Source organism: Phoenix dactylifera, chromosome 11, assembly GCF_009389715.1.
Source record: "Phoenix dactylifera cultivar Barhee BC4 chromosome 11, palm_55x_up_171113_PBpolish2nd_filt_p, whole genome shotgun sequence".
Classification (NCBI taxonomy): domain Eukaryota; kingdom Viridiplantae; phylum Streptophyta; class Magnoliopsida; order Arecales; family Arecaceae; genus Phoenix; species Phoenix dactylifera.
The window spans coordinates 12,994,984-13,017,374 of NC_052402.1; the positions used below are offsets into that span (position 1 = coordinate 12,994,984).

Consider the following 22,391-nt stretch of genomic DNA (forward strand, 5'->3'; position numbering starts at 1 on the left):
AAGCAAAACAAATCCCAAAACCAATTCAAAACTAGGCATCATTTTCTCCGGCCACCCGACAGCCCAAGTCTTCTTGACTGTCGTAAGTTAGTATTATGCGAAATCTGCCGATAATGCCTATATATTTTTCAGCCTACCCAAATATTATTGTAATTGTTTTCTTGTACAAAATGTCTACAATGGTTCGTGTTGGGATGATTTTTAACCTAGTTGCATTCACACACAACAACAACACCAGCAGCAGCAACAAATAAACCACTTAGACTCAACATATTCTCAACTTCTGAAAGAGGCGGTTCAACTTTGGACAATGGCTTTTCAAGGAAATCATTTTTTTTTTCAAAAAGAAGAGGACTTGGAGGAGAAAATAAAAAAAACGTCACTAGAAAATTTATCAAACTTGAACCCCAAAACCCATTCGGGACTCAGATATCATGAATACACCCAAATTTCCACCTTATTTTAATCCAGTAGTGTCAGAGTTGAAGTATATTTTAAGCAGCATCAGTTATCTTAACGCTAGTCAGGGACATCTGGTCAAGCTATCAAACATCCGATGCATAAGATGACAGCCGGTCATTAAGCCGCAAACATCCGTCTCTGGGCTCTAAAACACAGAAAAAACTCAAGCTATCAATGCACAAGCCACGCCAAAGCAAAAAAAAAAAAAAAAAAACACAAGCCACGAAGTTCCTGTAATATCCAGAAAACTAAAATATGTCGCTATTTAGTTTGAAAACAAATATACATTGCAATCAGAGAACAGGGAGGCATCAACGCGTACAGATTAGCCCGTCTTGGTCCCATTGAACACATGCTCGTGGTCAGACGCAAGACCAAGCATAGGTCCCAAATTTTCAAGTAGCTCACTTCTTCAATACACTGCAACGAAAAAGAAATAAGAAATGAACAAACGCAATAAGGATTCCGTCTTGGAGCCAAACATGCTGAAGAGTTTCTTTTGGGTACCGCAGTTGTAGAAAGAGTGGATGCAAAACAATATTAATTTCTAATCATGCAGGGTTTTTTTTGGTAACAATCATCACACAGAGTTCAATTTAACCACATCAAAAGGAAATGGTGCTGAGTTTATGGAATCAATTTTAGTGCAAATCTCATGACAAGACTGGACCCTGTACTTCCTGTTTTCCCATCCAAATAAATATCCAGCTAGAACTTTTTCAAAGATTTCATTGGAGTAATCTATACAAATGTGTCCTACAAAGAGTTCCTGTATTAACTGCAAGAGTGTAATATCATCTCTCTAATTCTGCAGCCAAGAAAGGAATCGCCAACTCTTGCCATACTAGTCATAAAAATCAGTGACCTAACAAATGAAGTGTGTTCGTACCTTTGTTTTTAATACTTTAAACAAAGGAAAAATAATATCTCTGAAACATGATCACTATTGGAAGCACATGCCAGAAAAAAAAATAATTACAATATCCAAATTATCTCATTATCTACATTGGTTGAAGGTTATACATAAACATGTGCTGAAAGATAAAAGCTGGCCTGACTCTAACCCCAAGGAAGGAGGGCTATCAGAATTCAGACCCATATGATAGCTTGATGGACAAATCACCAACATGGGTATGATTGTGCATTGATGTACAAGAAATACTAGCATGCTTCATTAAGAAAAGATTGAAGACCCTCTGTCCAAGCGTTTTGTCCATAATTAATTAGGTATGAAGTCGCCTCCATATATTCTGCTTCAAGGCATTACTTCTTAACATGAAAATCTCAAGTTTAATCGAGTATTATAACTATAATGCTGCATGCAGGATTTGAAATAACAATGGCATGCAAATTATTACAAAAATACATCGACTAAATGCCCCTCCAACTAAATGTACATTTGGGGATAGGGTTGTTACACGTGATACAGCCCACAAATAGAATGACGGATGCATCAATACCTTCCTGGGTCCATAGATGGCTTACTTTATCACAGATATAAAATTAACAACTGTGTCTCATCATGTATGTAGTTGAGAACATTAGAGGCAGGACCATGAGAAAAAACCCAGGGCTTCTAAAATTTGTTTTGAGGAGGCTCACGTAAGAGGATATGTCTATATATAGAGAGAGAGAGAGATGTTGTCGTCTGTACATAAAATAAATCCTAAGGAATGATACATATGGAATATGGAGCATAAACCAATGTGTTTGTATTAACGTGACTATTTATTAAAAACAGAGAAACATCTGCAAATGATTTTAATGATGAAATATCAATAATTACCAGCAGAAGGTCAATAAGACATGTTTTAGTTTTTTTTATTATTTTAAATAACAATAGAAGCATGTGAAATTCCTTACCTTTCACAAGACTATAAAATATATTAATAATAAAGAAAAACAAGTAACCATGCGGTTCTTATAGGGCCTATGGATGTTTGATGAAGGGTAGGCCTTTTTTTCGGGTTACAAGGTTAGATGGTTATTATGCTTTAGAGTTTTGTATAGACTGTTTAGATATATCAGTACTGGTACAGGTGCCATTATGGCTAGATAACCTTCAATTCTAGTCCAGCACATTAAAATACTAAATATAATTACAAAACATCAAAACAATTTGTGAAATACAAGGAAAATAGTATGGCCGATGTATGCTTCGACTAATGATCCCTCTTGATATATAAGCTCATAGATTCTTTCTATAAGATATACCTCGTCAACTGAATTACTCCATAGGCTTGGATGAGATCTGCCATCTCCCTCTTGATTAATATTTTACTATTATTTGTAAGAAGCACATAAGCATAAAATGCATATACAATGCATGCATGTGCAGATATATTCGTGTCATCAATTCCTATTCAGAAGATCCGACACCTGGTATCCTCTCTATGCAGATGGCCATAGAGGTGCCAAACAAAACATACCACATGAAATTTTCAATAATGCAAACAATCGAAACATTGAGATAAAGAGAGACACAAAGTTATACATGATTAAAAAAAATAATCATCTCATGCATCAACGCTCATAGTGGTTTCTACCCAAAAAAAAAGTCCAGTGTCGTAAGACAACCTCTCCTTTGGGATTAAACAGAAGAAAATTGCAATAAATAACTATTTTCAGCATAAGCGCAATTAATGAAAATCAAGTGCAAAACAAACTTACTTGTATAGATAAGCAGCAATGCCCAAAATAATACACAGCAGGATGATATCAATGCAAAAATTGCGACTGGATCTCAGCTGAAACAAATTCAAAAGCAAACTTACTAAAGCTAATTTGGAAGTACTCAAAATCTAATTAACATGCATGTTAACAAGATGTATATGCCATTTACAAATAGAATAAAGGGTACCTGGTTAACAGTCTCCTTCAGTCTCACATTAGTATTTTTAAGGTCTGCAGTAGCCCTGTCCACCTGTAATATGTGTCCATATACTAATCAATACATAACCAAGCTAAGTTTTGCTCCTGAAATATATTAGTAAAGGCAGAATATCCAACCTTGGTGTCAATCTCATCCATCAAAGGGACTTGTCTATCCACTTCCTGCATGGATAAAGTAAAGAGATCAATACTAAACCTCTCATAATATCTATTATCTAGTGTATATAACAAGCAACAGCAAACCTCATTCATATCATGGGCCATGTTTTTCAGTGTATCCAAACCTTCAGATATAACATCCAAACCTTGATCCTGCAAAGATACTAACAACACTGTTAGCGAGGAATTTTTTTAAAGCAGAAAGTTATTCTGCAAACTATATATTCATTAGACAAAGATGTGCTCCTAGAATCATCATTCTGCAAAATATAAACAATATGAACCCAAAACATGACAGGCTTAACTATTTATCAAGAATCTTGAGTTGTCAATGGAAAGTTGGGTTAGAGAATGAATAATGATACTAGTATCACAAGGAGCAGCAAGTCAGACAAGGTCAATCGTAATATGATCACCAAGCATGCAGATTGTAAAGAAGTAAATCAAAGAGAAAAATGATTAGATCAGCAAGAAAAAGAACATAAAGAAAAACCAAGATGAGAGAAAAGGTAACACAAAGACGGCACATCAAGAATAATCAAGCCTACATGAAAAATGTAGGAAGGAACAAATTTAAAGATTCATAGTGAAACAGCCCAACTATGTGAATTCTAACATGGCAGAGCTAATGCAAAGTTGAAGCAAAAAAGGAAAAAGAAATCTAAGGAAGAAAAAATGGACCATAGTACATATGCTGAGTCAATGAACGAAACTAAATGCTCAACAATGCAAAAAAGGATGTCTGAAGCTTGGCATAGAATTGGACAACTTGGAATACGGGGCATATTGTATGGAGGCCAAATGTATTGGGAAGCAAAATTTCAACAACTGATGGAAGTGAAATTTCATTTGCATGAATATAGTGAGTCAACCCAAAGAAGTAGGAGGTAGACCGACTGATGGTAGGTCAGAAAAATAGCATCCACACACCAGGAGAGGGCAAAAAGTGAGAATTGAACGAAATTCTAAGAAAGACAGGGAAGGGTAAGATGAAAGAGAACACATAAAAAGGCAATAACTTAAGTCAGCGATGTGTTAGGAAATTCGTCCAATTATGAGCTAAATTTGTTAAACTCTGAAGAGACCTTGTTAAACAGCACCATAATAGATGAACTTTTGCAAATCATATCAAATGTTTGATTTAACATGTTAGAGTTGTAAACCAGAAGTCAATAATAAAATGAGGTATCATGAGAAAAATACTTGCCTGTTTCATTTTGCGCATCTCATACTCTTGTCTGAATTGGTTTGATTCTTCAGTTTGCTGAAAGTATTCACTCTCAAATCTTCCATCTACATTCATTTTAAAAAAATGGTCAGGAATGGTCCTTCACTTTGATATACAACTCCACTGCCTGAACTCAACATGCATAGGAGCAGATGCTGACGTGAGAGCAGGAAAAGGTGCTAACTTTAGAATATGGACTAATTTGTGGTATAAAACAATGAACATCTACTTATTTGGTTTACAAAATACATGAATTAAATGATAAGCAAAGTTGTAAAATGAAATATAATGGTTGAAACAACTAATTATAATAGATTCTGGCAGCAAAGAAATAATATTGATTTGAAAAAAAAAGGGGGAGGGGGATGAGGGGAGGTGGACCACGGAAGTGTTTTGGAGCAAATAAGATCATATTGATTTGAAGGTTCTATGTATATACTTGTCTAGAGGACCAAATAAGATCAGCTAACTAGTGTTACCTGGATACTCCAAAATTTTAGGTTTTTTGATGTGTCAGACACTTGAGACATTTCATGACATTCCTTGACGATTCATAAAATCAAATTATAATGCCATTACTACATGTTTACTTGTCACACTTTTATGAAAAGCTTTAATTCTAATATAATAATTAGCAACTATTTTATCAAATTATATGAACTTGAGGAGCATAGATCTAGCTCGTAATTCTATATATTTACATATACATCTATAAGATACAGAAATATCCCCATGTCAGATTCTTCTAAACACTTCGATGCTTGACACCCGCGTCACATATCCAAGTAAGATTGCAGCTAGTAAGACATCTGGCAACCTTGACAAACTTACAAAAGAAATATTTGCAGAAACCAAATAGACGAGCACAAAGTTCTAGATATAAAACATCATAAACATTTATGCATAATGTCACTTAGTTGCATGAACTCTACCATCATTTTTTAACTGAAAAATTTGCAAAGATATTATATAATAAATCAAAAATTGATAACCTGAAGTTGAGTCAAATCTAATTTCTTGGCGAGAAGCTGAAGCAGTCCAGCCTCCGGTTTGTTTGGTGCCCGTGGTGCTTCCATCTGGAATCAACTGGATCCTCTCTGGTAGTGCAAGAACCAAATCATTCCGTGCAGCAAGCTCTTCTTTTGAAAGTCCTTTAACCTGTAATAAATTCACATTAGATAAATGTACCACAAAATGATGTTGTAAGATGCATCAGCCATTTTCCTACATATAATTCCATAAAGTCTTCAAGATCAGGACAAACCTAAGAAGCAATGCACAACTGATTAAAAAGCCAAAAGTAAATTATATAACATGAACATGTAAACTCCCAGACATTTCAATTACCGATCCCGTATGTTCCTAAATATTGAGATTCAATATCCATATGTAAGCATGCTAGATTCAATTTTCTAGGAAAATATATAAATTGGTAATTAGGCATCAATCATGCATGCAACAGTCAAAAAAATTACTTTTTCTAAGATCAATTTAGACAATATAACCAATAAAGAACTTGACATTAATAGTTTAATACAGATAAGGATAAAATGCTAACACTATCTTTGAAAATAGCTATGGCGGAACTAAGAAAGAATTATAGATTCTATACAATCTGAATTTTGAATTCAATTTTCAAACCAACAATTGATAAGAGATAGCAGTTTGCCAACTTCAGTGAAGCACAAAACAAAGATATTTAGCTTCATCAAGAGTGTCAGGCTTCATATACCCATCACATACATATGACAATCTATAAAAAAATGTCCTAGCACACCTAGGGTGAATTATCATCTATATTAAATGGAACTTTTACCTGTGCACACCCATCCATACATAAAAGCTAATCCTGTAACCAGTTCATAGAATATCTTGGTGTCAATGGTGCAACAAGTTAGCACTCCGTAAGATCTCTAAGGCAATAATACTCACGCCCAGCTCAACTAAAGCTCTTGTCAGTTTAGGACCCCAGAGCAATCTATATAGCAATCGGAAATCACAACTATCATACTGAAAGCAAGCGAAAAGATGCTCGAAAAGGACACCTTCAACAACATTTAGTTAAAACAGCAGCTAACCAACAAGGATCAAATTTCCATTATCAATCAAGAAAGAAACACCAATTTCAAAGGGTTTCCACTAACATTCAATACCAATATCAAAGAATGTGGTAGATGATTCAACAAAACTAGATACAGCTCCCCAAACACGTGGCCACATTATAATTCCTTTTCATAATCTCTTTATAAAAGCCTATGGAGTCATAATGTGTCCAAACCCACCTGCCTTAGCAAAGCTCAAATATTTGATACCTCTGCTCAATTCTCATTCCTAACCCCAACCCATGCTCACAAATTACAAAACCTGCAACGAGGGCTTCAATTCTAGAAACAATCCTGCGAGTTCGTTACTACAATTATTTCCATCAATCCAAAAGAACATGTACATACAGATTTAAACTAGCATATTCCCAAGAATGGGATCGATAGAGTAATGTTTTTGCTTTCCCATCCTTCAATACCTAATTTCCCATCTAACTAAAATTCTTAATTTTCTTCATACGCACCCAATCTCCTATCTACAAATTCCATGGCTCGGTGAAGGTCCTGTGGGTTTCAATCAGAGCTTGGCCTCAAAATATTTACACAGCATAAAACTTAGTCTCTTCACCATGGACCCCTATTAAAGCTCATTTTCAATCAATCGCTCTGCCTTCTGCTTGGATCAAGCTGACAACCAATAATTAATAAAACATTCATTAAACACAAATGCTAATGTGGTTCAAGAAGCAAGTTACAAATGGAAATACAATTAGAACAACTGATATACCCTTTAGGTAAAATGTCAACCTTTTTAATTTTCCACGAATCTTTATATCTCTTCCAACCATTCGTCCTAAAACTCCAGTTTGCATATTTTTGGGGTTAGACCTTTTTTTACCTAAAATTAAAATTAGAATCCGAAGCTTTAGAGAATTACAATGGAAATTACTAAATCTGTCAAGCCACATTGCCCGTATGTCACCAAAAGCCATCGCATCGCTCCTCACTTCACAAAAGGCAACCCATCGCATAAATGAACCAAATTTGCCTATAAAAGAATCTCAAAATAACACAAATACCAAATGGAACGCAAAACACAACTTTTAAAGTAGCTGCATTGTTCCTCAACAGACCAAAAAATGCAATTGAATGGCATAATTTTTGTTTTAACAAAAAGAAAAGATCACAACGACAAAGGAGCCGACCTTCTTGAGCGCCAACCTCTGCAATTTGGGCACCTCCTCCATCAACCGAGCCTTCGTGCGCCGGATCTCGGCATTCATCGCCACCGCCGCCGCCCTGTTCTTCTCCCGCGCCGCCATCTCCGATTTCTGCGCAACAAATCCACCGATAATCCATCGCGAATCGAACAAAGATTCCAACCTAAGAGATGATCAGGGGGCAAAAAAAGAAAACCTAGAATGGAGAAAGCGGTGGAGGACCTGGAGGGCGGCCTCGATGTCGGACTCGACGGCGGCGAAGAGGCGGGCGAAGGCGTCATCGCCGGAGACGTTTTCGGCGCGCTGCTTCTCGACGTCGTACTTGTCGTATTTCTTGCAGATCGCGTCGACGCGCGTCAATATATCGATTACGCTCATCTCTCCCTCCCTTTCCCTCCCTTCTCCTCCGCCTCCTCCTCCCCCTTAGGGTTTGGGATTCGAGGAATTCCAGATCACGCCTCGGCCCGAACGATTAGTTTGTCTGGGCCGGTATTCAAATTTAATTCGCGAGCAAGAAGAGGAAATCACAGCCTGTCGTTTTTTGTCCATTTTTCTAATTAGAAAAAATATGAAACTACTGCGGTCATGTCCCTCTGATATGGAGCCCAAAAGTGGTACCAAAGAATGTCCCTGGTGGGATCCATGGCATATGGCATGAGCGAATTGGTGAAATTAAAGGATCAACGTAGGGTGAGGTTGAGTGAAATAAACGGCAGCCGCAGGTAAGGCCCAGAAAGCGGCGCGTTTAACACGAAGAGCTGGACCTCTAGATGGAGCTTTTGGTGAGCTTGACCTCTGCCAAAAGAGCCAATTATGGCCCATGTAGCAAAATTTTTGGTGAGCCAAAAGTTACTTTTTAATTTTTTTAAAATTTTTTGAATGAAATAAGAGATCTAAAGAAAGCTAAAACAGCTTTTTATAAGAAGCTTCAAAATAAAACTTTTTCGGAAAAACACTCTTAGCATGTATCGTAAAGCTGTTTTGATTTATATTTTTTTGGACCAAAATATCCATAAGAAAATATTATAATTACAGAAAATATCTCTTTATATTGATATTATATTAATAAAATATTAATATATAATAATAATAATAATAATATTTTACACCTTTATTATTGTATTATACTATAAAATATAATATTATATTATATTATATCATAATACAATGATATGTTATGTTGTATAATATCAAATTATGTTATATTATTATGCTATAGTATACAATATTATATTACTATATTATAACAATATTATATTACATTATAGTAATAGTATACTATATCATATATTTATGTATTAATATATATTATATTTTATTATTCTCTGTTATATAATACTATGCAATGTTCTTTATGGTCATTTTGTCATATCAAAAGTATTTTCTCGGTTTGTTCACCAAATACATATTAAAGTTTCATAGTAGTTTAAATATAGTTACCAAACAGTAAAAGTTTTTTATAAAATCTCTACTTCAAAAAGTTCTACTGCCAACCGCTTTGCCAAACGAGGCCTTGTTATGAATTCATTTATTTATATATATATATATGGAGATTCAAAATATGGAGGAGTTAAACGAAAGAACAACATGATGTTCAGAATCATTGACTTCCTCCAAGAAAATTTATAAGAACAAGATGATGTCGTTTGTAAACTATACCGGAAGAATTGAAACCTTAGTAACCGCTAATCTAATATTTGGTGAGCAAAAGACTCGTCATAGAGTGAGGAAAAAGAATGTAAGTGAAACGAGCTATACAAATGTGAAACGATCATTTCAGATAGATGTGCATTGATCTGTTCAAGCTGATTATAAGATGATTTGTCCATTGACTTGGAATTGGCCACACGGATTGATATGATCAAGCTAAACAATGGTCAAACTTAAAAAGATAGAACACAAAGTGATATATATAATAGAAGAACTCGTTGCTATTGACCTGACATAACAAATGGACTTAGGGGCTTAACAAGCTTTCTTTTCAATTGGCTCATTCTTCTTTCATGTTCTGTTTTTTTAATTTTAAAGGACTTAACCCTGGCTTGAATATAAAATGCATATTTACCCAAAAAATATAAAATGCATCATTTGAGGGATCTAGATCGGCTGACCAATTCTTGGTGTCTTCATAGAGCTGAGGGCTAAGATCCAGTCAAATTTTTAGAATGAGAAGGACAAAGACAGGCACATTGAGCTAAGATTTTGCATCTGCAAATATTGAGCTAAGAAGTGTTCAGTTCCTACATATCAATTATAAGAAGAATAAAGTAACAAAAATATATATTAAGTGATGATGTAAAATTCGCCAATAAGTAACGCCGATCTTTATTTTTTATATGCGTAGAAAAAGTTCTCCTTTCTTTGTTGAAATCCTAATATATTTTTGTCACATTTTACATAAAATATATTCAGTAATAATGTAAAATTCGCCAATAAGTAATGCCGTTCTTTATTTTCTACATGCATAGAAAAAGTTCTCCTTCCTTCGTTGAAATTCTAATATTTTGTCACTTTCCACATTATTCTCCAAAAACCGGCAAGGTGTTGTGATCACATAGGGACGACCAACCTTAAACACTGAAAGTGAGAGCCCTGAAAATACCAAAGAATTGAACCAGAACAAATTGGGGTTACAAATGTCAAGGTAACATGTACATGGACCACATCATGACTTGTTCAAAGAATGCAACATCTTTAAAGGAAGTAACCTCATCTTTCTCTGCATCCTCACTAGTCCCTACCTTGTGATTTTGGGCAAATAAACGATGGAGCAATAGAAGATTTTGTCCAACCCACTGTTATTTTTGTAGATTTTTACCCATGAACTTATTATCTAATATGAGTGTCGAGAGCTAATAAAAGTATAATCTATATATTTCAATATTGGCTGTTGATAAACCTAAGCCTATCAAAGGAAGGGGCAATGTTGGTAATTGCCTTTGCTTTGGGAAAGAAAATCTAAACAAAGTTTGCTCAAGATTTTTTACCAGATACGTGGATGATCAAGATATGGCTCTGGAAACTACTTAATTATGAGTCCATACTGAATATATAAATGACCTATTCTTTTGACTTCATATGTTCTAGACAAGTGACATTAACCAAAGGATCTGGATTAGATCTTTGTAATCATACGTAACTGTTGTCATCAAAAGAGTTTAGATTGCCTTGTAGACCACTGGAAATCTAACTAATTTTAGATACTTTTGCATTGTAAATCTTTGACTTCTTGCACCCTTTTTAATCATAAAACACGGATACCAAAGCAGGTATATTTGCAGGTCAAAAGGAGTGGATAACCACAGAAAGGAAAGAACACAGCAATATAGCTATCTTTTTATTTTCAAGACTACTAAGTGTTTCCTAGTAAATGATGTTCACCTTTAATATACCATCACGATCAACATTTTATCAATTGCATCTTAAAGTAAGTAAATGAGACTTGTAGGATCCTACAATTCAATGTCAATGCCAAATCCAAGTTGTAGGTTGAGTTTTTCCCTGATTTTTACCATGTTCAAAAAAAAATTCAGAGAAAAGGCTACGTAATTACTTGTAACACAACAGTTCTTGTTTTGTTTGCTGCGCGTCTCCTCTTGGCAGCAGCAGGCTGTAATTCCACTAGGATGAAACCAAATGGAAGGGAGGGATGACAAGTAGGAGCAGATATTCCTACAATTCTATCCGCAAGATTTCAGTTTTTATAAGTACTCATTTAGCCTTCTCCATAGGCTCTCTTTATTTTGTAGATTACTCAAGTTGGAACACCATGTGCCCAATGCTGTCTTGAGGCTACAGGCCATGAACCTCTTAGTTTTTGGACATTTCATTCGGATTCGGGTTGTATTTTTCATGACGTCAATCGTTGGATCGTGCAAGGACTACTTCAAGATCTGCACAAATGGATAAAAGAAAGAGTTCGGAATGCCTTGAGATATATGCGAGAGGCGATCAAATGGTTGACGTTGTGAAAGAAGATTAATCATTCTTTTGCTTGAAAGATCCAACCTGATACCATTTCATTCACTCCAAAGGGCTCGTTTGGTTCGCGGGAAAAGAAGAGGAGAAAGTGTGGTCAACGGAAAAGTAATAAGATGCCTCTTGTTTGGTTGGAGTTTTCAAAAGAGAAAGATAGGAAAGTTGTATTCCCATAGGAATATGATTTCCATATTTCATGGAAAAGTCTTTCCCATTAGAAACATGAGAAAGTTACTTTCCCATGAGGCGGGAATCACTCCGTCTTTATTTTTTCCCAAAAAGGCTCTTCAGCATTAAAGAGACATTAAAGATCTAATTTTTATTAAGAATATAATAATAATTACACATAACTTTTTCAGGAAAATAGATGGTCAATCAAACATAAGCACTCTTCTGAAAATCTGTAATTTTTCCATGTTTAACCAAACATGCCAAAAGTATATTCCCAAATATTCTCTTTCTAGAAATCTTCTTTCCAGGAATCATATTTCTAGGAGGAAAAATGCTTCCCCCGAACCAAACGAGCGCCAAAAGATAGCCGGCCATCGCTTCGAGAACTCACCAGCAAGGCTGCATGTCTGGAGAAAGATCAGTAAACATGAACTGTGGGAGCAAACAAGTTAGAGATAACAAGATCGTTCGATTCCTTGACTAATCACTCATTAGTCACTAATCGTTCGCCAACTTGTCTGCATTTTGTCATATCTTTGTTTGAACTTTCATGATGAGCTAGCTGGAGAAAGAACGGTCTTCTGCATGGAGGCTGATCAGCAAAACCAGCAAACCATCATGAGTCGTATATTATTTCTATCGCAGAGCATGTTGTTTAAACCAGACTGGTCATTGAACTTGAAACGTTTAAGCGTGGACAAAATACTAAAATGTGTTCAGTTTCTAGCCAACGAAATGTAATGATGCCTCCATAGTGTAACTAGCTAGGGAAGTGTGTTTGTCTGGTGCCGTGCCGAGGACGTTGGTTTCGAGTTGCACTCAAGTTCTATTCTATTATTCTATAGTAGACAAGCTTAACTGAAACATGTGAGTCTATTAATTTAGCTATCTAGCTCAAATGTTCCGGTCAACTCTTAGATGAGCTTGAAGTCATATCTAGCTAATTCTAGATCAAACCAAAAATTATGTAGGATCCAATCAGAACCAGTAAGACTGGCCAATTTGAATCATTTCTCACAACCCTTCAGATCGGTTTTCGTAGATAAGTCGTCTACTCTACCATGAGATAAAGCACCTAAGGGGTGTTTGGTATGAGGTGATTATTCCAAGATCAAAAGTTACATGGATAGAGATAATGAGATCATTATATTTGGTTACACCATGATGATCTTACATGGCATTGATTCTAACTCATCCCCACTACTCAAATCACCTTCCAACCCACGATGATAATGAAATTATTTAATATATCACTCTATTTGCCTTATTTTTCTAATCAAAATGAATATTAGTGATGAGGTCAAGGGAAATCGGCCTCCGGCCCGCGCGTCCAGCGCTACGGAGGGATTTGCCGCCCTCCGACCTCATCCCCACCGGTCTCAGACAGCGGAGGCGACTGTTTCTCCTCAGAGGTATTGTCCGCTTTAAAGGGGGTTTCATAGTCTCTTTCCGACGCACGGTTTTGCCCCACAAAAGGCGCCTCTGAAGAGAAAGAGGTAGCCCCCCTCCATTTAAAGAACATACATTTCCGCTATCTAGTCGATGTGGGACTAAGTTCGGGCCCTTTATTTCCACAACATAGCCCCCTCAGCGGAGGGGTCTGTGCCGGGGTCAAGGGCTCTCAACGAAAGCACCATTGATGAGGTCAAGGAAGATCGGCCTCCAGCCCGTGCGTCCAGCGCTAGGGGGGATTTGCCGCCCTCCGACCTCGTCCTCACCGGTCTCAGACAACGGAGGCGACTTTTTCTCCTCAAAGGTATTGTCCGCTTTGAAGGGGATTTCATAGTCTCTTTCCGACGCACGGTTTTGTCCCACAAAAGGCACCTCTGAAGAGAAAGGAGTCGCCCCCCTCCATTTAAAGAACATACCTCTCCGCTATCTAGTCGATGTGGGACTAAGTTCGGGCAATTTATTCCCACAACAATTAGTATTAACAATAATATATTATATGTATAAATAAAAATATTGGTTCTATAATAACAATTAATATATCTTTATAGGATTAATAATTTATAGGGTTAATAATATATTTTAATTAAGGAATATATTAATATTTTATTATAATATAGTTTATATGTTTAATAAATATATTTTTATGGAATATATTAGAGGTAGTTTTGGTATTACATGGATAGTGATCTTGAATTCTCATGGAATACCAAATAGTTACTTGTGGATATTCAGAAATCTTTAATCACTAGAATATATCATACTAATTATGGTAATCTTAGACTATCAGAGATCAGACTACCCCAAGATAAGGATTGCCAATAATCTAAAATTACCTTGGTGATCCTAGTTGGATTATCAAACACCACCTAACATGGTGTCTCTATTTCACGAAAGATCACAACTTCTAGAAGCTAGTGAAGATTGCAATATGTAACTTTAATCAAAATTAGTGCATTTGTTTTAAATATGAGGATGGGAAGGCAATGCTTTACAAAAGTCAAGAAACATTATGGCTTACAAAATGTATTAATGTATAATTACATTAGAATAAGAGAAGTTCATTTTTTTGGTGCTTGTAACTAAGAAAGCGACATAAATCTATGGATTTAAAAGTCAAGGCAACGTTAAAAAGAAGGCATTGCTAAAGTGAGATTGCTGCCGACTGAAACCACATGGAAGTGACTTTAAGTCCAAGAGCAAGATTCCAAAACAGCAAAGACTTCTCGAGTAGGGCTTTTCAGCAAAGTTAAATTTAGCAACCAAATAACCTAGCTAGCTTGGCATAGTTTAGACTTTGGATGCATAAATCAACAAAGTGAAACCAATCTTAGAAATGGCCTTCTTGTATCTTAATATGCTGAAAGCTACACCATATATGTCTGTAAATCAACACTCCTACCTTCTAAATTTCTAATGGAGTGTTCTAGGATTTCACTTCCTTCATCATGCATGTTTTGAAAAATCCTTTGCAAACAGGCTGTGCGGGATAATTATTTGTTTTAAAAGGAAGAAATCATTTATCAATATGACAACAGTCTATATTTCCACTTCATTTTCAGAATTTCATATAACTTTGAATATAATTGTGCTTAACATAGTCTTCATTAGGTGCTAGCTTCGAGCAAAATGACAAACTCTTGCCTGCAAATATAGATTTATGAAGGTGCAAGAGCACCATATTATTCTTCTTGATACATTTAATGCACATTATATAAATCATAATTGTCATCTTGAACAAGGAAAGGGGGTGGGGGGGTTTTAGACTAAAAGGAATTGTTAAAAGTACCGTCCACTCAATTATTACTTCTAAGAATGATCAGTGACTAAGCTAGCCATATTATTATAAGAGAATAAAATATATACCAAACTATGGGATGTAAATTGACTCTATAAGATTTGACCTCCCCCGAGAAATGGATAGATTAATTTGATAGGCTTGACTGAAGTTTCTGCGAAACTGATGCTTTGACATATTCCAACATCCACGCTGTCCTTTCATGAAAGAAAGATAAGACCACCAAGAGATAAAACAAAAAAAAAAGAAGAATATATATAGGCCCGTTATATTATTTACATTTAAATAAGGTGACAACCCAAGTGGCAAATATAAAGGAAGAGGGAATCCCGGAGGAAGTTTTGAAAACGTCTGGTGCCTACGTTTCCTTCCTTTTTCCCGAGCTTTGAACCGGCCATTCCACCACCCATGCAAGTTTCGTGACCTCTGAGCGTCCGCCAGAAGGTAAAAACAGTCCTGCTGACCGTAGCCTCACTCACGTACATTTCATTGCCTGGGCCCAGAAGACCGAAGTAGACAAGGTCTCAAATGATGAAACATTAAACATTGAAGAAGTTAACGATGGTCATTAATTATAGAGACTTTGAAACGGTAACACCAATAACAAGAGGTTAATGTCAATTTCTGGTGACTTCATCTAAAATCCAATCCTTTTCTCTTAATTTACATCAAGGTTTCTAGTATACCACCCCAACACAACATTCAAAAATACAAAGAAAACAAAGTAAAGCATCTGAGCTTAGAACTACTACTACTACTCCTACAGAATCTATTAATTCCATGATCTTTCTGACTGGCTTCCTCTACGAGAATGTGAGACTCTGTTGCAACTCTTGTGTCCTGGTCTCATTAGCAGCTCACATGCTGGTTAGGTTTGAATAGTAGTATGGGGATGCCACCCCCATCCCCTCCTGGAATCCATAGCCACCAAAGAAGTCACCAAAGAGGAACGCGTCGTCGCCACCAACTCCATCGGCGGACCAATTAATGCAGCCGTTGCCGCCGCTGCTGTCGACCGTGATAGACGATGAGGCTGCCGAGATGTCTTCCGGCGGCGCCATGCCAACGCTCCGGCAGAAATCAGGCTGCTGCTCCATCGGGTCGACCATCATGGAGAACCGTGTGATCCCGGAGTGTAGCTTCGGGGAGTCATGAGCGACGCCCAAGTCTGTGCCGAGGCTTTTCGAGAAATCAGCGCCGGCGCCGGCATGGTCCTCGGCCTTGATGGTCGGGAGGACAGGAGGCTGGGGTGGTGGTGGTGTCGAGGTGGAGGTGAAGGTGATGTTGGTGGCCATCATCTTCTTCTTGAGCTTAGTGTTCCAATAATTCTTGACATCATTGTCAGTTCTTCCAGGCAGGTGGGAAGCAATAACAGACCACCTATTTCAATACAACCGGAGAGCAAATCTTTAGCAAAATGAGTGAAACTGTTTGAAGTAAAAGGCTGGATATCATATATACTTGGAGAGGTTGTGATACCTGCTTCCAATTTTGCTGTAGAAAGCGCAAATGACGTTGTCTTCTTCCTCCGTGAAGCCGCCGTGCTTGATGTCTGGTCGGAGGTAATTTAGCCATCGGAGGCGGCAGCTCTTGCCGCAACGTTTGAGGCCTGAAATAAGGAGTTCAAGTGAAGTGAGTTTTGAGTCCACGTCGAGCACAAAAAAAAAATAATATTGTAAATGGACAAAGAAGGTTAGGAGACCGCTACTTTGGTAGAAAATCCTAAAACAAGTTTGCTAATGATCTTTCTTCTCAAACAAAAAAAAAAGTTCGCTGATAAACTTTGGATAAAATTAATAAATGGACGAGAGGCAATAATCTAAAAAAGGAATTACTCATGACATGAAAACAAACCTATTTTTTTTTGTTAATAAATAGTGAAATGTGGAGTGAGAGCAAGAAGAATTTGGAAGAGCAAGGCTCGAAACAAAGAGCCTAGAACATCGAAACAGAGCAAAATGGAAGATTTAAGGACTTAGAAACATAAGAAAAGACCTGCTTTCTGGGGCAAAGCAATCCAGTTCCCACCAGCGCCATGCTTCTCAACATAGTTTCTAAGGACTGCATCTTCCTCTGGAGACCATGGCCCTCTCTTCACGTTAGCCTTGTCACAGCACGGTGCTCTCCCCATCCCCAGACCTCTCAAAGCCTAATAAAACCAAAAACGCACTCCAACCAGGAGAGAAGACGGAACACAAGATGAGGGGAGACCTACTGTGTGAAGAATAGACTATAGAGGGGACAGCTGGGGTTTGGTGCGGCTCACTCGCATTTAAAGAGCTTAGATGCAACGCTCGACCGCGTACGACCTCATGGCCTCTCGCTATTCGCTTGCCATATATTATACTTAAGGAAAAGTCCAAGTTGCCTTTCTTCTTCCTCTGTGCGCTCCTCCTTTCTCCATCGGCTAGTTTTGTTGCTGGACCATTGATGGACAGGAGAGCCCGGTCAGCTTTGATGTGGTCGAGGATTCTGGAACGTCGGATGGAATGCAGTACACTTTAATCATATCAGATGTCTGTCGACTTAAATTATCATCCTTTCCCAAGAGACTTTGTGATTAGGAAATTACAAATGTTGATTATTATATGTCGATGTAGATTAATTAAATATTTCATAATAATCCCTGGAGGAGCTTGGACGGTGCGTCATGTTTAGGAAAAAAAGAAAAGTTAATCTCTGATAGACAATGTCATTACTTTGAATGCGTCTGCTTAATGAAGCAAACCAAGTAGAAGGCCATTCAATGCAGCATTTGCTTTCGAAGAAAACATTAATTTTCCAAAAAATGCAATGTATTTCGTATGTTTCAAAATATCGCATGCCTTTCCGACTCTTCCATGATTAATCCTTATCCAATCTTTTTTTTTTTTTTTTCGTTGGTACTCTATCTCTCGCCAAGAATTTCTTCAACAGATAATTTATTCTTCATCTTTGTGATTTGTACCTTTTCTTCTTTTCTGGACATCTAAAAAAGTCGGTCGGATCAAACTTCCTCGCCGATCATACTCGTTAGAAAAAGATAATGCTAAGCTGGGTTATTATACCTTACAGACGAGATCGCTGCAAACATACATGTAGGAGGTGAATCATGTTCTTAAGACAGTGTATACCACGTATCTTGATCCAGATAAACTATTTTCAATTTTCTGAATTTATTTTAATAAATTATTTTTTATATTACTATTATAAAATGACGATATATCAATTTTTAGGAAATAGTTTTTCAACAGGGCTGGAATATGTCTTCCTACAACTTGGTGATGGCTATTGGGGAGGGGAAGGTTTCTTTTTGCCTGATTCTAGAAGAAAATAGACATTAGAAAGTGATCAATGGCATGGCAAGCGAACGTTATAGCATTGTTCTCGATGTTACAGGGAAGAGCAGGTGATAAATCCATGGCCGCTGAAAGCAACATTAAGGTTGCACGCAGGGGTGAGAAGCGAACATAAGAAGAAATTAATGACGCGTGTTGAGATTTAAGGGGATTGTGTCATCACAAAACAAAAATTGACTTGGTATCTAACTTTTTTTAATTTCTGAAATGAGTTATGGCCCCAAAGATAGTGATCAGACAATAATTTTATTTTTTCATAGCCTTCATGAGGGCACTGTAGATATGATACCTAAGATAGTTTCATTAGATTTGGTCAACCTAGGTGCTAGAATCGTAACATTGTGTTACCTCAAAGCTTGACATGCTTTAGTAAATTCGATTCTACCGAGCCCAGCAACATTGAAATTTTGCACTGAGGTTGCTCGTAACCTTCATTAGGACACATCCTTGCGTTAAAGTAAACCTATTTAGGTTCATCATGATGTTAAGCTGGTAGTTACCTGATACCAAGTTGACTCAAGATATCGATCCCTGGTTTCCCGCATGACAGAAAAATGGGCAGCTACCACTTAAGGTTCAGAATTAAGAAACTATCTTGTCAGGTCTCGAGTCGTTATAGAGCGAAATTTAATATTAACCATCTTTCATGATCCTAGATGTTTAGGGTGGAACATCATAAATTTTAAGTGAGCAACTCTCTCTCCATTGGATTCAGATGGATAACTCTTCTAAAGGTTTGTTCAACTGTCTATTGAAATGCGGACATGGACTGAAATTTTAAGACATTGATTACCAATAAAGTAAGCATTAGATATGACAAAAAGAAAAATGTACAGTACGGAGAGATTTGACTTCCAGTTTTTATCATTTTGAAGGAAAAAAAAAAACTCCTTACTTTTATTTATTGCAGTGTAATGGTGTATTACAACCAAATTATTCTTAGAAGTATTTTGAGTTTAGTTGGTACAAATTATGCTATACCGTATTAAATCAGATGGTTCGAAGTGCATTATATTATATCGGTTCGGTATCGATATATAATATAGAGGATGTACGGATATTCGGTATATCGAACTAATTTTGTATCGGACAATAGTAATATAGTAACAGAATGGCACTCAGTACCGAGACGATATACTTTGGGTTGATTTTTATCACTTACATGTGGAGAGAAAAACAGGAAAAAAAAAAGACTTTGCTGCTGCATTTGTCTTGCCTATCTGCGTTGACTGGGGGCACTGTTTGGCAATAAGAAGCATCCACCTTCACCAACCTTCCAAGCCTTAACTTATACGCAAATTTGTCTTGGGATTCTTTGGTATGGGCCCCTAAAATTTGATATGAGGCTGGTGTGTAGTCAAAAACACTACAATTCCAACCATCAGCCTGGGCCCATAGCTTCTGTCAGTGAAGTGCCGACCCAGGAAGGTCTTTGAGCTGGATCATACCCATCATTTTGTTTGCTAGTGTTTATTTCATTCAAAAAATGAATACAAACCAAACATGTAGATAGCCTGATTTTTTTAGGTATACAGGTCAATGCCGTGCCTACTAAGTTTATATCAGTGAAGTCAGTTGAGTTTGGACACAAGTGATCCTGGCTCGGATCTCGCCTCGATCAATGAATGTTAATTATCTCGATAAATCGAGTCGAGATTGGTAGCATCTTCCTCTTTTCTCAAAGGACGAAGCAAGCATGCATGCCAATTGATTAGAAGGTCAAACAATTATTTATAAGATACTCTCAACATTTGCTGCACGAGGTCTTCAAGTATATGTCACATAAATTAAAAAAGATAAAGAAATATAGGAGCATGCAATAGAAAATCGTCGACAGCTAGAGACTTAGGTCAAGAGCATAATGATCACGTGACATAGGTCATATGCGAATTAGCTTAATAATGACCTAATCTGAGCAAAATCCATCATTTTTTTGTCGAAGGTCAAAAAATTTATAAGATACCCTCAGAATTTGCTCCTCCAGACCTTCATGTATCTGTGGCGTGAATGGTGGAAACTAGTCTATTTCTGGCCATTTGCATCATAGATGGTTCATGACCTAGGACCACATTTCTCTAAATCAATTTTGAATTAAAGAGGCCCCGAACTCTTTTCAGCAAGCCAATTTAGCCAGCTCCCATCCTCCACAAGGTTTTTTTTTTTTTTAATATCAACTTTGCATAAGGTTTTTTTTTTTTTTTTTATCATCTTTGCATAAGTTTTTTTTTTTTTTGTGTGTGTTACAATGGATGCTTAGTATAAATATATCCAAAAAAACACAAAATATAACAAGTCACGGAGCACTCTAGGCAACTCCCTCTTACTAGTCTAGAAAACTCTTCCAGAATGATTAGTCACAAAAGAAGCTACCTAGTCTGCAACTCCATTGACCTTCCTATACATGTGCTTGGTCAGGAATGCAATGTTTCTGCTTACTATGCCCTAGATATCTCGGAGCAGAAGATGGCGGCCACCCATGTCACTAGTGCACCTTTGAATCTAGCCGATTATAGTAGCCAAGTCACCTCCAAGCAGGATTGCGTTGGCCAGCAATACATGTCGAGCATGAGACAGACCAACTCAATCTATCCTCAGCTCCGCCTCAGAGATAAAAGTGTCAAAAATTGGGCACCCATCGGCTGTCACCATCATAGAGTCCGAGCCTCTTTGCATAAGCTTCACTAGTAGCAATTGAACTACATAAGAGAGCTCTCACGTTGGATAATTTCTCATTGGGTCTTGCTTCAAAGCAGCAGAAATTTGGCATTTATTAAATGTATTTATTAAATTACATTAAAAAGGTATCATAATGTGGCATGTGTATATCATTCCAAACTTGATCTAGTTATGGATCTAGCCAAAAATCTGGATCTGGATTTCCAATTTATTAAGGATCCACCTAAATTTCCAACTCGCTGCCAGCCCCACAAAATCAAACTATTTAGTAACTGGGAGCACGGATTCCGGAAAATGCGATTCCCACCTCAACAAGAGTTCTTGGAAATTGAGAAATCGATATAAAATGCATTTTGTGAAACATAGAATTCAAGTTTCTCTTAATATTTGACTACTGGATGGAAGGATCCTGGGTTCATGTGAAATATGAAGCTTACAAATATATGATGCAAAGAGATCCTGATTCTCGCTTTTTTTTTTTTTTTTTGGTGAAAAACAGCATTCATATAGTTCTCACATGAGTACAACCTGTCAAATAAAAAAAAAAAAGTAATACAGAGGGTGAGGTATATCTCCGACCTTGATCCAAATCACTCCACCCGAATGTCGGGCCACAAAGGAGGCAACTCAATATGCCACACTGTTCGCCTTCCGATACGTATGTACTACCTGAAAGAAATCTGTCTCTCTGGCTAGATCGCGAATCTCGCGAAGCAGCGGGTGCCCATCTCTATTCGGATCTCCTCTTTGTATCCAGACCACTACTGTGGTAGAATCCCCCTCTAGTAATATCCTGTCGGCTTCAGGAATCCTTCTCGCATAGGACATGCCCTCCCAGGCATCCTACAACTCCATCTTAATAACGATCCAACAGGTGGTATATCGTCCTCCAGCTGCAATCAACGTCGCCTTCCTCGCATTAGGTGGCATGTCGCCTTTCACTTCTCTACCTTCCTACTTTTAGGAGCATTGAGTTCT

General features: G+C 37.1%; 2 protein-coding genes across 4 annotated transcripts; both read right to left on the bottom strand.

Annotated features, from left to right (window-relative positions):
• Nucleotides 1-417: 417 nt before the first annotated feature.
• LOC103711203 (syntaxin-71-like) lies at nucleotides 418-8,487 on the bottom strand. Of its 3 annotated transcripts, none has more exons than XR_604738.4 (10): nucleotides 8,226-8,487; nucleotides 7,989-8,114; nucleotides 5,734-5,899; nucleotides 4,721-4,806; nucleotides 3,598-3,666; nucleotides 3,472-3,516; nucleotides 3,323-3,385; nucleotides 3,133-3,209; nucleotides 785-882; nucleotides 418-607 (listed from the first exon to the last, which is right to left on the bottom strand). XR_604738.4 is itself a non-coding variant. In XM_008797261.3 (9 exons), exons 1-9 carry the CDS (start codon nucleotides 8,379-8,381, stop codon nucleotides 867-869), a joined length of 804 nt encoding a protein of 267 aa, XP_008795483.1. In that variant the 5' UTR covers nucleotides 8,382-8,487; the 3' UTR covers nucleotides 433-866. The 3 variants fall into 3 exon arrangements, 1 of the variants encoding a protein (XP_008795483.1); XR_604737.4 differs by having other exon boundaries at nucleotides 431-607; nucleotides 749-882; XM_008797261.3 differs by having other exon boundaries at nucleotides 433-882.
• A 7,458-nt stretch (nucleotides 8,488-15,945) lies between these two features.
• Nucleotides 15,946-17,649, bottom strand: LOC103711204 (transcription factor RAX1-like). The gene is made up of 3 exons (XM_008797264.4): nucleotides 17,395-17,649; nucleotides 16,879-17,008; nucleotides 15,946-16,779 (listed from the first exon to the last, which is right to left on the bottom strand). Exons 1-3 carry the CDS (start codon nucleotides 17,528-17,530, stop codon nucleotides 16,257-16,259), a joined length of 789 nt encoding a protein of 262 aa, XP_008795486.2. The 5' UTR covers nucleotides 17,531-17,649; the 3' UTR covers nucleotides 15,946-16,256.
• Between the last annotated feature and the right edge of the window lie 4,742 nt (nucleotides 17,650-22,391).

Bases quoted from the DNA above. Each gene is read 5' to 3' on its own strand.
- LOC103711203 (XM_008797261.3), bottom strand. From the start codon at position 8,381: ATGAGCGTAATCGATATATTGACGCGCGTCGACGCGATCTGCAAGAAA. The intron at 3,667-4,720 runs GCAAGTATTTTT...GTATCTTTGCAG, and splicing joins AGATGCGCAAAATGAAACAG to GATCAAGGTTTGGATGTTAT. The intron at 3,210-3,322 runs GTACCCTTTATT...AATTTGTTTCAG, and splicing joins TGAAGGAGACTGTTAACCAG to CTGAGATCCAGTCGCAATTT.
- LOC103711204 (XM_008797264.4), bottom strand. From the start codon at position 17,530: ATGGGGAGAGCACCGTGCTGTGACAAGGCTAACGTGAAGAGAGGGCCA. The intron at 17,009-17,394 runs GTCTTTTCTTAT...TCCTTATTTCAG, and splicing joins TGCTTTGCCCCAGAAAGCAG to GCCTCAAACGTTGCGGCAAG. The intron at 16,780-16,878 runs GTATCACAACCT...GTATTGAAATAG, and splicing joins TACAGCAAAATTGGAAGCAG to GTGGTCTGTTATTGCTTCCC.